Below are 16,225 nucleotides of genomic sequence, written 5' to 3'. Positions count from 1 at the left end.
CCATGCTTTATTTTGCCAAATACTTCACGAGCGCGTCAGTCAACAGTTTTTCTGTAGCTGCTGATTCGCGCACAATGTCAAGTTCCATTCGCCGTAGCTCCAACTCTTGCTTCCTGCTTTCGTTTAGGTCAGCACACAACTGCCGGTTCGTAGCGACTAGTTGCGCTAGGAGAGTCTTTTGTGTGGTGCGCCTGCTCGTTTGATTGTTTTGCTGGCTGTTTACTTCTGCCTGTGGTTGGGCCCAACAGTCGTCTGTGCTGTATGGTGATGAGGGCAAGTATAATGTACTTGTATTATGTGAACATTCATCTGGTGATGCTGGAGGTGGCTGGGAGTCTTCTTCGCCCAACGGCCCGTGCTCCATACTATGAATAATCTGAGAAAATGAAAGAGAATATAGCACATGTGAACATATTTGTAAAGAGACTGTTTGCAATGAGTGTTCTGATTGTTACCACAGAAGCAAAAAGCAACTACCTCTCGCATGCAGCCTTCACAAGCTGAGTAGGCGTATTACCCGTTTCTATAATAAATATTCTACATATACTCTCGCATCTTGCAGCCACACAATGTTTATGTTGGTACACCATCAAGTGTGAATTCATGTTGACATTCTTACCCAGCCACAACAGCAGTTGTGCATAATGAATTGATAAACAAGTCATGTTTGCCGCATGTGATGCCAACAACGGAACACACTAAATCAGTGTGCCTTCTTCCTGGTAAGTGATACAAAACAAAACATCTTTCGTACGCAGGTTGCACAGGATCCCTGCATGCTACAAAATATGTACTTACTATTTCAACAGTGGCGTCTTCGCCACACGTTTCTTCAGTGAGGCTGCTGTCGTTCATTGGCAGGCTGCCAAGGAACCTAGAAATGTCCTTGTAAAATCTCCACGTAATGGCTCCTTGTCCGGTCGTCTTTCGGCTGAGGTTCCTGCAAGAAACATATGGCATAATCTTCAGAGAATTGTACTATGTTACTGCTAGTAGGGATGCCAGTACCCTTTCAAAACATGCAGTTCGTAAGCTATATCTGCCCAACAATGCATTGCAATTATGCTCCTTTCGGTACTTCTGCTATTACAACTGCTTCACGTTCATCTAGTCAAGGTGAGAGCAGCGTTAGCAAATATTTCTAGACGACAGTGCTTTTGAAAAAAGTATGCATTTGCTTGTTTTCTACTTAAACCACGCAGTCGACATGCAGGAATATTTGGCACGAGAAACGCAAAGAATGCAAAAATGCCTTGGGAAAAGTACTAGTACCTAGAGTGCAAAGTCAAAAAAATTCTGCAACCAAGAACTACGCACAGCTGCATTAGGAAGCGTTTGCAAGCCCTGCTGTAGTAAAAGCTCAAATCACTACGATGTCCCACTCTACGAAATCTTAAAAAAAAATGCATATAAAGAATGAAGACACATCGTTTCTAATTAGCGCCGCGTGAAGGGCGCATCGAAAGCATGTTTCTTATCATGTGCCTGTTATAACGCGTGGCGCCCCAGCACAAGTTGCCCAGTCCGAACGGGGGTTCGCCCAACACAAAATCAAGCGACATTCGCGCCTTTCAGTCTATTATCCACTAACAGCGTACTTCGCTGCGTGTGCCATGGCCGGACTAGAGGGGAGACGGGATACGCGTGCACATTGTGCGTGCTTCGCACCTCCCTGTCCGGCTTAGCGGGTGCGCAGTTAAGCAACTAAACAGCATGCACGCGAGGAGTTTGGCCTTGTACGGAAGTGTTCACTTACCGGTACCGGTTTCCCAAATTTTCTATCTTGCTTTTAATTTCTTTCACACTCTTCTCCACCCCTTGCGCACGCAGGCACTCGGCTATGGCGACGTAGACTTTCAGGTTGCGCTTCGTCTTGCGCAAGTCACTGAGGTGGTCCTCCCAGACTTTCAAAAGCGCGCGCGTCTCGTCGTCGCTCCAGTGGGTTTTGTGCTTCTCATTTTCTGCTGACGAAGCTGCCCGGTTGCCTTCCATGGTTGGTACAAGGGTTAACGCGGCACCACTTCGCAGAAAAACAACATGCAGACGGGAATGAACAAGCGTTTCTAAACATGGCCGACAAGAGCTAGGTACTGATAAGTGGTGATAACTGCTGATAACGTCCTGCCGGAGTCTGGGAACAAGAATATAATGCACAAACCGCTTCAACTGGCATGCTGTACGTCATAAAATATTTACAAGATTTATAACTGCAAATAATAAGAACTTTTACCCTAATTCTATTTAGTTTTAAGTTATCGTTATTGTAACCTTTTGCCAAGCCCCTGTCGTCGAGATTACACAAGTCGCGCGCGAATGAGTTCGGGAAACTCATTCAATGGGCGAATGCCATTAGCTGTGAATGTCATTCGCTATGCCCGTGTAGAAGCAACAAAAATGGCATTAACACGTAATCTCATTCGCTGCGAATGACATTACACGTGCCGTGTGACAGGGGTATTAGTCTGTAGTCACTAAATCTTTTGTCTCCTCATTAGCCCTGCTATACTCAAGCTGTGCTTTACAATTATATTTAGTTTATATACATTTTTTCTTCTTATTTCGTGCTGGGCAGCTTAGTCGCATTTGGTTTAGTTAGCATGCTTAACAGGATCTTCAAACAAAAGTTCACCGAACCGGCATATGTATCAACAAGAAAAATAAATAAGAGAACGTCCAAAAAACTATCGCACGAGAACGATTAGCTTGAACTACGTTCTTTAAATAGTTTTCAAACAGCGCGTGACAACGCGAAAATAGCGTTTTCTACCCTAGTTCGGGGTCTGCCCAAGGCTTGGACGAGAGGGCGGGTATACTGAACTCAGGTGGCTTGTAATCGGGCCACTCCGCAGTCCAGGGCACCTTGTTATCTGGTACGTATAAGCGCTGCACGTTCGTTCCAGGATAAGTCGCACCCCGACATTTGGCATGCACACGCATTGTCGTTGGCACGAACGTCTAGAAGGAGAACGAGGCAACATGTCAGACCAAAACTTCGCATAGAGGACAGGCGAACCAACGTACACACCGTCGCATGCACTTACAGAAAAGGAGAAAAGAACTTTCAGCAAATTTTGTGTCCGCATCGGACGCCCTTACATCACGACAGGGATACTGGGAGAGTGCTGCGCAAACTGTCAACTTTTATGAAACAACTTTTTTACTACTTTCGTATTCTTTCGTCTCTTCGCGGCTCTTGGCTGCGGCGAGAACGTACGGCCAAAGCCAGGTTGATTGATGATGATATGTCCTACCACAAGTCCTACTTATGCTTAAAGCAATGTCAAAAATGCGCTCCCGCACGGGCGCGTAAAACTTGTTTTCACATTTGCCACCAGGTGCACTAAGTTGCCTGTTAAGGCAGGTTTTGACGTGTCTGTGATATCGCAGAGGACGATGTCGAAAACGGCGCGCTTTCCTTCGAAAGTTCTCAAACGTGAATATCTTGTTATCCTTACTAAAGCTTTACTTACCTGTCCTAGCAAGTTCCCGTCGAATGTTTACTTATGTCTCACTTTCTTCCAGAAAAAAATGGACCTTCACAGGGCGAGCGACGAGTCATGCACGGGGATCACATGTCGGAGGTGTCGGTGCGGTCTCAACGCGGTTAGTTTCGATGCACTTCGAAATTACAGGCTTTCTTCGCGATACTTCGCTGAATGGGCCTTGTTCCAAACATGCGCGCCTTCGTGATAGGATGAACGCAGGCGTCAGTTTATGGGAGGTCTCGCTATATAGTGACAGTCAAATCCCGCTTCCTAAAGTCGTGCTTAGTTTAAGTACCCATCATGTGCTGTGTAGAGCTATGGTCTTTCAGCGAACTTGATTTAAACCTCCATTTCATGTGGTGCATTTGTTTCGCATTAGTGGTTTTCATCAGTCACACTTCCACCTATGGGTAAAGTTAAACGAATTAAGGTTACGCAGCCTCAAATTCTCGAGTGATGCTTGAGACTGGGTGACAGGAAAGCCAGCACTACTTGAAACCACGTTTGAAATCATGCGTAACATCATTTGAGCACTTTGTACACTTGTTTCAGTAGTTTTCATAAATTATACCATAAACCCACCATAAATATGTGCAAGAACTGTTTAGCAAAGTGCGTTTGCGGGGGAGAATTGCTGGTAAGCCATGTTACTAAAAATATGAAACCAGCGTAAAAATATGCGAGAACAGAGAAGGCGGCGACGGAAGCGCACGTCCGGTATTTATGTCCGTCATTTCCTGTGGTGGTGTTTTTGCTATTAAAATCTTTACTGTGTGACAGGGAAACTGGGAAACTGTTAGTCTATTAAAACGTAAATAATTGTAAGCTAACGTTGTGCACTAGTACACAGATCATGTCGCAAGCGTGGCCATGCAGATTAGTGTTTTAGTCAAGTATGTGGGTCTTCATTCTTTTACAAATATGAACCACGCTTGCGTAAATTAATCCTTTAATTCTTTCACGTTTTTCTATTAATATCTTGTATATATTTTAGGCCGGTCGTTCACGTCTATCAAGGTATTTGACGACAACGATGAGTACAAAAAAGGAACCTACCTCTGTTCTCTTGCCAAGAAGGCTGGTCTTATCCTTAATTCGGGAAGAAAGCACAACACCTTGAGTGAGTATAACACCATAACCATATGATTTTGTTGGACTTAGGTTTTTTTATGTTGAGAATGTTCTTGAAGAGGCTCAGCTTGTTTACAAGCTCAAACACAAGACAGGGCATATAGCATGCACCAAGGAGACAACGTGAACAGAGGATTGCCTTGCAGGAAATTCTACATAACGCAAAAGGCAGGATATGTGACTTCAGAAAAGATGTGAAGTATAGTTGACAGGGAAGATGTAAGCTCACAGCGTTGGAATTGTGTTGCAAAGCATGAAGTTCCAGGATCAATTCTCTGCCATGGCAGCTGCATTCCAATGGAGGTGCAAAAAGGAGCATGTGTTTAGCTGCATTTTAAAGAACACTGAGTGGCTAAAACTATTCAGGAGCCTGCTGCTATAATGTCCCTCATTGGCCAACATGCAGCTTTTGGACATTAATTCCACAAAACACACAGGGGCTAAATGCATGTCTTGGGTCTGAAGAAAATGGAGAACAGAAGTGTTGTGAAAGAGTAATTCACCTATCTAAGTTGATTGATATTTTGCCTGTGTCTCTGAGAAAGGGAGAATCTGCAAAATATAGAGAAACCACCTGTTTAAGGAGTAGTCTCTACACATTGGCAGAGTGTTTTCATAACTTCTTCTTTTTAGGTCACAAAACTTCTATTGAAAAGCTTACTATGGCACCCAAATGAGTCGCAATGTGGCACAGCGTCGTTTAGATGAGCTGGACTCACCCAGAACTGTCTGGATTAGCAGCACCATCAACAGAGAGTTTTAGCTTGTCCATATATCTGCTTCACAGAATACTGGGTTAGCAGAGGCGTGGACGGCAGTAATAACGCTGGCAGTGATATGGTGTCTGTCCAGCCACAAAGCGTTAAAAACATATTTGTATCGCATAGGCATTCTCGTCGAAGGAAAATAAAGGACAGCACTTTAACAAACATGTGGCTGTTGATGTTATACACCAGCAGCTAAGTAAAGTGCGGCTGCTCGCTCACTGCAGTAATAGCTGTGTCCTCGCTGGTTAAACTCGGCACCACAAGATGGTGTCACCTGTGGGGCTGTCCATCTCCATGCGTCTGGTAACCTGGTATGTACTGTAAAGAGTAATATGTATACGGACAAGCTAAAGCTCTCTATTAACATTTTTTAGAATTTCACCATAACCGTGAACCTATAATCTTTTTCCACGAGGGCTGCCTTATGGCATAAGAAAAACTTGCAAAAAGCTTATCCACTCTTTTAAGTCTCTGCTGCAACTTTAAACAATGCATAAAACCTGACAAGGCTTCTCCAATAAGTATTCATTCATTTATTGCAATGCAATGGTGCTATTTGCATTTGTGGACCGCCCACTTGAGCCCATGGTTACACAAAAGTAAAAACTGCATTGACAAGGTTATGCATACAGTACGCATGTAATACTGCATCATAAAGTAGAAGTAAAAACACATGTACTTGAATTATGTGTTTTCTTGTAGAATTTCAATGCTTTGTCAAACTCTAGGTGCTGACTCTACCACATTCAGCAGGGATTTCACTCAAAGTTTAAAAGAACATCCTGAATATCCTCAGGTGAGCACACTATATATATATATATATATATATATATATATATATATATATATATATATATATATATATATATGTTTTCATTACAACACCTTTTTTGTAGCTATTACGGCAACAGATTATACATACTGGTTGTCACTCTTACCTCTGCATCAATATAATTTGTTTTCATCTGTTTGTTCAGGTTGTTGCAGAAGTCCTGAAAGAAATCAAGGAGTATTTGGATAACAAAGACAGGTAAAGTTTCCTGCTTATTGTATGAGCATTAGCTGTGAAAATTTAGTTAGGATCTTTTGTGCCTTGTAGCTGCTACTGATAATTGCATTTTAGATGCTTTCTGTCATCTCTTCATTGTTGCTCATATGTTGTGTTTGCCTATGCTGACCTATATTACACTTCCAAATAGTTAACGAGAAGAAAGGGAACTGACGGGCCCGATTTTGTTAATCATATCATAATAAGCCAACTAACAATGACACCAAGGCCAACATAGGGGAAATTACTTATACTTACTAATTGAATTAAAGAAATGATAAATTTGTGGAAATGAAAATGGATGAAAAAACAACTGGCCGCAGGTGGGGAACGATCCCACTCTTCGCATTACACGTGCGATGCTCTTACCATTGAGCTACTGCGGCGCCGTTTTCCCTTCCACTTTCTGGGGTATTTATGTCTTACAACTAGAAGTAACCCTGGGAGTGTTAGCCAGCGCCACCACTCACAAACCTAGGCGGCGGATGTGGAACATCCTTTCTGCCGCAGGCGTCATGAGTACGGGATGTTTTTGGGTTAAGGCAACTGATCAATAAACCCACATATGCTACCTGAAGGCCTTCAGGCAGCATATGTGGGTTTATTGACTAGTTGCTTTCACCCAAAAAGATCACATACTCGCACTTACACTCTGCCAACAACCGCGCTCGTTGCTCGCTCGCACCGTCTCTTATCTCCACACGGCTCTGACCTTTATGCGCCGTACATTCGCCGCTCAGTTTCCGTTGAAGCGATAGACCGCACGTACCTTCGCCGCTGCGGCGTATCCGCTTGCTGCCAGAGTTTTGACGGTCGTTGTCTGCAGTCATTCAGTGTGATCTATTCGTGTTTGTTTGTGCGCACTCACACCACGCTTGTTCATTCAGTTAGTAATAGTCGGGCCACATTTTCCAACGCACGCTACACATGCAATGCTGCCCGGATCGGCAGTGCAGCGCTACAGGTGTGTCCCTTCGCACGCGCGCTGCCCACGGGAAGCGCTTCTCATCAGCACCACCATTTCACACGCGCCTTGTCGTGGTCATCGAGTCTCTCTTCATGTTGGTCTACTTACGCCGCAGCACACCTGCTTACTTAATCAGCTCATGTTTACTACAATTCATATTGCTACCAAAGCCGCTCACATTACTTCGTATGACATTGTTGTGTTGCTATCGCATTCATTGCTTCGCCCTTAGGGCGAAACTGTGACATTTTTCTCTGCTTCTTAGATTTAGGTCATATTGAAGGGCCCCTCACCATGTTTGGGCATTGCAAACAGACAAGCGCAGTGCGTTGATCACAGTTCGATGATTGTGCCTACAAAGTATCGAAAGATGGCCCATGCACACTTCCTCGGGAGGGAGCCCCACTTCCTGCCAGAATGTCACACAAACATCGATGTCACACAAACAAATGTCTCAACATCAGGTGCACCTCCTGTAATTTCACTTTTTGTGGCACATGACTTCAGCAAATCATCCGCTGTAGAATGTGCAAAAATGACACTGCAAGTGCACGGCACTATAAAAAAGGAAGAGAAGAAAAAGAGAAAGTGGGCCCGTGACGTAGAGATGACGGGGCCCTCGGCTCTGGTGTGGGAGAAGGCAGGGAAGGCATGTCGCTTACAGATGCTAGTTTGAAGCAAAGGGAGAGAGTGTCTATGTGAGCAGTGAAGGTTGCCACCTGGCAGCATAACGACGCAATGTTTTCAGTTGCTCCTATCTCCTGTAATAACAAACCAATTTTTTTAATTCTTGTAAAATTCTTTCTTGACGGCACTTTACCACTTCCTGTGTAAAAGCAAAATTTCCAAGGGGACCTGGTGAGGCGCCCCTTAAAAACCTCGAAATGGTCGAAATTAATCCACAGCCTTTCACTAGAGTGTTCCGTCTGTAAAAATAGTATAAGTTATGCAATTTAAGTTATGATTAAAATAAATAATCTTGCCTTTATTTTATCTAGACAAGCTCAAGCCTTCACAATACTTCCACCGATGGCTTATCTCCCTCAGTGACTTGTGGTTGTTCAGTGACTACGCCTTTTGCTCAGCATAATATTTGATTACATTCGTAGCAGCTGCTTATGACAAGGGAAAATTAAACATCTATGTCTGAGGTTTTGGTGTTCTTTAAAGAACTCAGACTGATAAAAATTCATCCAGAGGGCCTCTTTACAGTACTGTTTCTCAAAACTATTGTCCGCAGGCCCGAGCAGGTCTTATGAAAGTTCACTTTGTTTTAAAAGAATGCCCTATTGATATGCCGTTGGTAAGCATTGTTTGCCAAAAGAGTGTGTCTGCTGAAGTATGCATTTAGAAATGGGACCTTCTGTGTGAAGCTCCATTGTCCACATTGTTCGAGGTCATATTGCAAACATGAAACATAATTGGTGTTGAAATCAACATAGGAGTTACATTGCCTTCATTTTTATGTTATATCAGCAATCTTGTCTCTGGCATGCAATGATACATTTCTCATTGATTCTATGTGAGTGGGAAAATGCAAGGCACCTAAAAACCATTATGGCTGCGGCAGCATGCATTAGGTTGTCATGGCCCTGTGTTGGTTTTCTGTTCTTTGCATACTTCTGTATTAAAAATGAAAGTAGGAAACACATCCAGGTGCACCTTTGTATGGTCTTTGAATGTGTCAAAACCTCCATAATGACCGGAAGTTTGCAAACTGCTGCACTACAATGTACTTGCATGCTAAGGTGTTGCTTTGCAGCATAAAAGCCCTTCAACCAATCCTTTGTCAGCCTTGTTTCAGTCATAACCACTTCATGCTCATTCATTTGTTGTATCATAGGGTCAATGACATTACGAGTTATTCCTTGCCTTCATTTCAGGTTGCAAAAAGCACTTACAGTGACTTACCAGGATTTGGATGACAACAGGTGAGCAAAAAAAATTGCCCCATTCATGGATTACACATGGTTGCATTCTTCTGGAGACAAACCTGGTTGTCTTTGCTTGGTTGGTTTACAAGTTTTGCCTGGAATGTCTGAAAGCATTGGAAATGTCACTTTTTGTAATTGCTGTTAAACTAAGTTAACTGTTAAGTTTTGCTACCTCTGACATAGTTTGCTCCTGAGTCCACTTGTTGAATCCAGTGTTTCTGCCATGAATGGAAGGCCGTATTCCTGTGGCCATATTCTGTAACCATATTCTGTATTTTTTGCTCTTCTTGCCTCACCTGCCACAATGGTTTAGTGGCTGCGGCGTTCCGCTGCTTAGCACGAAATTGCGGATTCGACTGCCGGCCACGGCGGGATGCGTCTTGATGGGGGTGAAATGCAAAAACGCTGATGTTTTTTTTTCATTTAGGTGCGCATTAACTCCTTAATTGTTTCAGATGAGCTCAGCTTGTCACCACGATCCTGGTGAATTTCTGTTTGGACGGGCTGAGATAACCTGTTTTCAAAGCGATTTGGATGAACTCAGCATGTCCACTTAGTTTTTCTTTTACTGCATAGATGGCTGCAGTGCCAGCATTCGAAACTGACGTTGTTTCCTCTCTTTTTTGTTTTACTATATAGTAGATGTCAGCACTTTTTCAGTGCCTCGAAGGCCGCATTGATTCAGGCTTTGTGTTCTACAACATAGATGGTAACCATTTTGTCAGCGCTGGAGGGGCGCATTTATTTCGATCTTTATTTTCTACTACATAGATGGCAGCACTTTGGCAGCATTCAAAGACTGCGTTTTAGAATCGCGCGCTTTTTTCATCGTTTGGTAGATTTAGAACGATGCCGTCTGCCACTGACAGTTTGCACGTGAGTTGCGTGTGCGAAAGAAAACCGATGCTCGAATCTGACAGTGAACATTAGAGCGAAAGCAATGCATTAGAATTTGTTCTTCGTGCAAAGAGGATGATCGTGGTTTTCTCATCACTCCTTCTACCAAAAGTGATGATTCGGAAAGCAGAGATGACATTGACTTAGCCTGAAAGTGGTGCAGTGTGGACACCGACAGCCCCCATCCTTGTCCTGAGGGGAGCTGTCATGCAAGAATGCACGAAAAACGTTCTTGGGGGAAGAACTTTGCTTTGCAGAATAGTTGATTTTGAAACAGGGTAAAAAAAAGCATTTTTCCTTGTTTCTAACCGTACCGCTTGTGGCAATGACAAGTACATACATGTTACATAGTGGAAAGCTAAAATGAGGTTCTGAAGCAAATTGGTTGAAAAAGCTTTAGAAGGGTTTTCTAGGGAGTGAAGCTTGAAAATAAGCCATAAAAAACAACATAAGGTCACTTTTGGTCAAAAGTATAAAACACGTAAGGGGTTAAAGAACCAAAGCTGGTCAGAACTAATCCATAGGCCTCGACCATGCCGTCCCTAATAACTCACTGTGCAGTTTTGCGATGTTACTCCTTTTGCCTTTGTCATTAGTTCAGATGAAGCCATGCTTCTGCTGTCTCTGGGATTGGTGACTCAGTGAGACGGTTGACAAAAAAATAAATATACATTAAAAGAAAAAGAATCCTTAAAAACTACAGCCCGTTGAATAATTCATTTGATGTGACACCCAGCTGTGGCACCAGCATAGTGGCAGCTATGCTGGTAAACTTCTTTAATAAATCATAGGATTCAGACCAACTGATGAGAGCAGTTTTCAATTTGGGCGATCGAAAAGCAGTCTGGAGGAGCCATTTCCAGTGCTTGTTGAAATGATTGAACAAGTGATGCTGATATGTTGGCTAAACATTTTCTTATCAGCAAAGATGTCTTTGTGAGTGTATTGTCATAGCAGTGTCTTCAAGCATGCAGCCTTTTCTTTCTCGTTACTGCTCCTGAAAGGTTGGAAAGCGCCAGGTAGCATTTGATATTGACCTCTTTTCATTCTGCAAGCAATCCATTGTTAATCACACTTTCACAGCTACATGTGAAAACAATGTCATCTCTAAATAGATATCATCTTTAGCACAAATATTTCTGCAGTTGTGCTGTAGTTTCCCCTAAGAATGAATTTTCAAGTGATATTTTTAATGTTACATGAATTATCCAGGGGTGTCTCCGTAGAAGGGTATCGGAGCTTCACTGCACAATTTCGCACAATTAAGTGCTCCTCCACATGGTCCATTTTAGCCAGAAAAGGAAATTGTTAGAGGCAGTGAGCAACATAGGGCCTGCTGAAATCAACATCGTAGAAGACAAATGATAGATTTCACAGAAGCTAGCACTCAAAACAAGTCGCTAGAGTTCTGCGCTCGAAGTTGTGCCATCATGGAAAGGCTTTGAAGGCAGTCAAGGGCCACTTTAGATTGCTGATGACTGCGCTGATACGTGGTGTTATTAAAAAGATTCAGGAGGATGTCCATGAGGCGTGCCTTGTGATAAACCAGAGATTTTACAAATTTATTAAGAAAAGTGCCGTGGGACTCGGTTGAGTTAAAAAGAAATTACCTGTGTTAATTAACAAAAATAATTAGCAAATTAAACTAAAAAATAAACTATTTTTCTCTGTAGCTCTGTAATAAACTTCACTATGTAGCGGAGGATTTCATGCATAGTTCTGGGGTACTAGTGTACTTTGTGTAAAAATAAGCTTAGCAGGAAATTACTTAATTATATATCTTCACTTTCAAGGGAACAATCCTTCTTAATTTTACTTTGTTTTTACTTGCATTTGTAAAAGTTGTTCTGGGTGTCTTGTTGCTTAATTCCTTTAAAGGGACACCAAAGAAGCAACTGACTTGAGCTGCGTTAGTAAATTACTCCTCCACAATACCAAAAAAGTTCACTCTTATAGCGAGAAGATGCTTGGTAAGCCAGAAAATGCACAAAAATGAAAGAAGGGTAGCTACGCCTTCGTCAAATTCGTGCACCAGGCTTGCTGTGATGCCATGGATTTTGACACTGTCTGCTCTGGCCTAGTTATGTGTATATCTGTAAAAATAGACAACATTATATGATAAAAAAGCGAAAGACTGAACTTGGGAAGTTTTAGCGACTTTTACTGAATTAACATTAACAGCCAAAATGCAAAAAAAAAAAAAAAAACAGCTTTGCAATTCGTGACGTCAAATTGACATACAGGCCCTAAGGCTTTAGTATGAAATTTAAAAATGAAACTTTGAGCATCATTTTTGTTTCTATGGTCAAGCTATCACCGCAAAATAAAAAAAAGTAGAGTTCATCAAGAATAATTTGTCAATGTAAACTAGTTCAGTGTTTCTGTTTAGTGTCCTTTACTGCTTCGTGAAATTCCACAAAAGTTGTGTGTAAAGGGATAAGAACGATCACTGCATAATACATTATGTGCTTTTAGGCCTCTAAAGTGGCAACAGGGTGCTTCTCTTTCTCTTTTGGCTTTTTTTGCCAAAGAAACACTGCAGTATTTTATTGAGAAGAGAGGTTTATAATAAACTGTTATGCAGTTATCAGCATAGTCACCACAGTTCTGTGCTGAGAAGCCCATGTTATTGTGCATATTATTTAAAAAAATGGTGGAAACGGAGAAAGTGATGAATTTCTAACCATTTATATTAAATTTTAACATCTCTTGCCATTCTTTCAGAGGAACTAACCTCAGCGGGGTGCAGTAAGGTTTTCTTCTTTTTCTTTTCTTTTTACCTTTTCAGTGGCACGCCAAAACAGCGAGATAGTGTGTTTCGTCTTTTTCTTCGTGTGGAACCGCTTCAGGTTTGCTTTTGTCTTGCATCTTTCATTTCTATTGCAATTGCAGCTCGTTCACTTAGCTTACCATTTTATCAGCTTTGTGGAATCTATGTGTGTGTTAAATGTTTTTGATGGGTTTCTGGCACTACTTCATCATAAGTTCTTTCTGCTACGCTGTGAATTTAGGAAAGTTAAACTGATGGCTACCGGCAAATATTAAGTCATGCTTAGCCATGGCCCATGACATCATTTGTTTCTCAAAGGATGTCATCCAAAGCATCACTTTTACCAAGAACAGAGCTTTCATAAGTGTGACAATCAAGTAAATGTTGGACAGGATTGGTGCCACCACTGTGATATGACTCGAAGTCACATTTCTTTCTTTCTTTCTGTCTTTCTTTCTTTCTTTCTTTCTTTATTTATTTATTTATTTATTTATTTATTTATTTATTTTATTTATTTATTATTACATACTGCAGACTCGAGGTCCAAGCAGTGAAGGCATAAAAATACAGAAACACATTAACAAAAAGTAATTAGTAAAATGTTATATATACAACCAAGGCACAGTGACACACTATAATTTGAGTTCTAAAGAATTCTGACAATTACTGGTGTGTGCAAAAAAAAAAAAAATCTTGAAATGTGTTAGTTTTGGCAAAATACAGATTTATGCTATGCTGACAGTGGTGGTATGATTATGAAGTGTACTATATTCAGTGAATGGCCGAGGGCTAGCTTTTTGCAGATTAGTTGACGGAGGAATTTAAGATGCGATTTATTTCTCTGCACTTCAAGTAAAAGGATTGTCCGAGTTCACTAGTTTATTTAACACTATTTAATGTCTTCCGTTAGCTAATTTGCTATTTGTAGTCGACCACTGATAAAAATAATGATAAAAAATTAAATTTAATTTCAACCAGCAGGAAAAAAGTAGCTTTTGTTGAATATTCTTACTAAATTAGCTGGTGCTACATTTAGACACTGCTCTGTCGGTGATTTTTCTTGGAGTGTGGAGCTCTTTATGTGCTCTCTCTGACTCTAAGCAGGCAGTAGAAATTGACAGAGCATGATGATCTCCGAGCTAGTCAGTGCAGCTACACAGGAGACCTTCTTTGTCACAGGCAATTTGAATTGCAGAATTGTGCAGCGCCTTAAGTTGCAATTTTCTGTGTACCTGTGTCATCCCTTGGCATTAAAAACAAAACAAAAAAACTACGAGGTTTGTAAAAGGTAATAGTTTTTTTTTTTCTTCACTTGTCCTTGCGCTAATCTCAATCTTATACCATGGTATACCAACAGGCCCAAATTGTTGTGGTTGTAATCTGGCATTCCAGATTAACTCAGTGTATTCCTGTAGTATCCCTTGCATTTGCTAAAATGTAGTATACAAGGGAAGGTGCACGCCCATGATGGAACATATGCCAATTTCGTCTGGGCCAGACCAGGATACGTATGATTGTGGATGCTGTGCAACTTAACGACAAGTTGCACTCTTGCACTGGGCTCAAAGATTAAAAAGCAGCTACTGCTCATCTTTCCTGTGCTCATTCCCCTGATATTTTTTTTTCCTTATGCGTGCTTGCATGCTTCAGCTATCGTTTATGCATGACCTGACTGTTGTCAGAATGATAGTGCCTGACGAAATGTGTAAAAAAGGAAACAAAACTATCACCTCCGATACAATGTTCTGGCATGTTATATATATCCTCTTTTCCCTCTTTGCATTGCAGTGGGGTCTAACTGAGCTGCTGCTGGAAAAAATGGTGGAAGTAGCTGTTACTGACGAGTAAGTAAAAGTTTAAGAACAAATAATTTTTGGCAGAGTGGCTTATCATCTTGAATTTTTGCTTATCACCATGTCTTGTTCACTTGTATTTCTTGAATTTAAAAGGCCAATGAAAGTACAGACGGCATCAAAAGCTTACGGACTGCAGTATCTGAGAAAATGTTTAGTTTCTGAGCAGTTTATGGCCATGTTCAGTCAAAGTGTAGAACACTATGTAGGTTGTGCAGTTAAACCTCAATATAATGAACTTATATATAACGAAATTCTTATATAATGAAGTATTCACTTTTTATAACTTGTCCATAAAACACCACACATTTAGAACCTCAATATGGAGCCATTCCACGTAAACGTCCCAGACCTCAAAAGTGACCTTCGCCAATTCGTTTGGAAAAATATTGGGCTAGTTGGGAATTGCGTAAATGAGTCTCACGAAAGCTTTTTTCTGTAAAAATAAATGTGGTGATGTAAGCACTCTGAACCACGGTATAAAATAAAAGAGGTGCTGACACTCTCCCCACAACGCGCATGAAAGCGCCGCCCGCCCCGCTCGCGTCCAGATTATGTTCGGCTCGTTACAGCTCGTCGGCGCTGTCGTAGAGGCGCTGCGGAATGCGGTCCCAGCCTCGGCACAAGGCGCGTGCTACCGCTAATGCGTCTCCCTGCTTGCTGTGCGGCCGCGCTGTTTTGAAGGCACGTTTATGTTCGCGTGCTTTTTCATGAGCTTGTGCTTGGGTATTGTCGCCACGGCCCTCGACAAAGGTGGTAGCGGCCTTCTGAGGGCGTTTGAAATGGGTAGAAAGTGCTTCGGTTCCGAACTGCAATTCGGATACCGACTTGTGTGGAGCGTGCGCCTTTATCAAAGCGCCGTTCGACACCGGTCGTCTAGAGCATGGCGTCATGCAAATCTGAGGTCAGACTGAACTCTAATACCTACCGACCATGTCTGTGCCAAGCATTTTTCAGAGGATATGATATTGACGTCATATTCTCGCGAGCTCAATAAAAGGTGCTACTTCAGCGCGCCAAAGAGCCCTGTTCTGTCTGCAAAGGCAGTTCTCACCTTATTTCCGAACTGTCCCAAGAAACCACATGGTCAAATAAACCTCGAAGCCGTTGTGGAAGAGAGAACCTCCTGTTCCACAAAAACTGCTGGTTGCCACAGCAGTTTGTGCAAATTTGGCTGCATGTAAAGATATATACTGGTGTCTTAAAACTATCATGCACCAAGATTTAAAAATATGCAAATGTCACGTAGTGGAAGAGCCAGGTAATGTCTACTGTCGCTTGGAGATTCTCAGATTATTTTTCTTGCATTCTGCCTAATTACATAATATTTTCATAATTGTATAATCATTTTTCTCATGCTATAATTAGATAAA

General features: G+C 41.8%; 3 protein-coding genes across 8 annotated transcripts in view; 1 reads left to right on the top strand and 2 right to left on the bottom strand.

The window, feature by feature from the left end:
* LOC119441814 (ADP-ribose pyrophosphatase, mitochondrial) overlaps window positions 1–3,174 on the bottom strand; it is a 234,038-nt gene extending 230,864 nt beyond the window's left edge. For 4 of the 6 annotated variants that reach the window (XM_049661640.1, XM_049661643.1, XM_049661641.1 and 1 more), the window contains exons 1-2: window positions 3,042–3,174; window positions 2,768–2,955 (exon numbers count right to left, since the gene is read on the bottom strand). In XM_049661640.1, the coding sequence (XP_049517597.1) occupies window positions 2,768–2,955; window positions 3,042–3,083 (230 nt within the window). In that variant the 5' untranslated portion in view covers window positions 3,084–3,174. The remainder of the gene's footprint in view (window positions 1–2,767; window positions 2,956–3,041) is intronic. The other 2 variants (XM_049661646.1, XM_049661645.1) reach the window with 2 other exon arrangements.
* On the bottom strand, window positions 8–2,089 carry LOC119441809 (myb/SANT-like DNA-binding domain-containing protein 1). Its single transcript, XM_037706435.2, has 3 exons — window positions 1,757–2,089; window positions 799–940; window positions 8–376 (listed from the first exon to the last, which is right to left on the bottom strand). The coding sequence occupies exons 1-3, from the start codon at window positions 1,990–1,992 to the stop codon at window positions 8–10; spliced, it is 747 nt and encodes a 248-aa protein (XP_037562363.1). The 5' UTR covers window positions 1,993–2,089.
* Window positions 3,175–3,377: 203 nt separating the features above from the next.
* LOC119440415 (Fanconi anemia group D2 protein homolog) lies at window positions 3,378–14,847 on the top strand. Its single transcript, XM_037705326.2, has 8 exons — window positions 3,378–3,433; window positions 3,523–3,603; window positions 4,480–4,605; window positions 6,112–6,179; window positions 6,361–6,413; window positions 9,282–9,329; window positions 13,018–13,078; window positions 14,788–14,847. Exons 1-8 carry the CDS (start codon window positions 3,394–3,396, stop codon window positions 14,845–14,847), a joined length of 537 nt encoding a protein of 178 aa, XP_037561254.1. The 5' UTR covers window positions 3,378–3,393.
* The last annotated feature ends 1,378 nt before the right edge of the window (window positions 14,848–16,225 follow it).

Source organism: Dermacentor silvarum, chromosome 2 (genome assembly GCF_013339745.2).
Source record: "Dermacentor silvarum isolate Dsil-2018 chromosome 2, BIME_Dsil_1.4, whole genome shotgun sequence".
NCBI lineage: Eukaryota > Metazoa > Arthropoda > Arachnida > Ixodida > Ixodidae > Dermacentor > Dermacentor silvarum.
This window is presented reverse-complemented; position numbering and strand designations above follow the sequence as displayed.

What these genes read in the sequence shown, in the direction of transcription:
- LOC119441809 (XM_037706435.2), bottom strand. Translation starts at nt 1,992, where the DNA reads ATGGAAGGCAACCGGGCAGCTTCGTCAGCAGAAAATGAGAAGCACAAA. An exon ending in AATTTGGGAAACCGGTACCG is followed by an intron (nt 941 to 1,756) that starts GTAAGTGAACAC and finishes TGTTTCTTGCAG; the next exon opens with GAACCTCAGCCGAAAGACGA. An exon ending in AAGACGCCACTGTTGAAATA is followed by an intron (nt 377 to 798) that starts GTAAGTACATAT and finishes TCATTTTCTCAG; the next exon opens with ATTATTCATAGTATGGAGCA.
- LOC119440415 (XM_037705326.2), top strand. Translation starts at nt 3,394, where the DNA reads ATGTCGAAAACGGCGCGCTTTCCTTCGAAAGTTCTCAAAC. An exon ending in TCCTTCGAAAGTTCTCAAAC is followed by an intron (nt 3,434 to 3,522) that starts GTGAATATCTTG and finishes ACTTTCTTCCAG; the next exon opens with AAAAAAATGGACCTTCACAG. An exon ending in AAGAAAGCACAACACCTTGA is followed by an intron (nt 4,606 to 6,111) that starts GTGAGTATAACA and finishes GTCAAACTCTAG; the next exon opens with GTGCTGACTCTACCACATTC.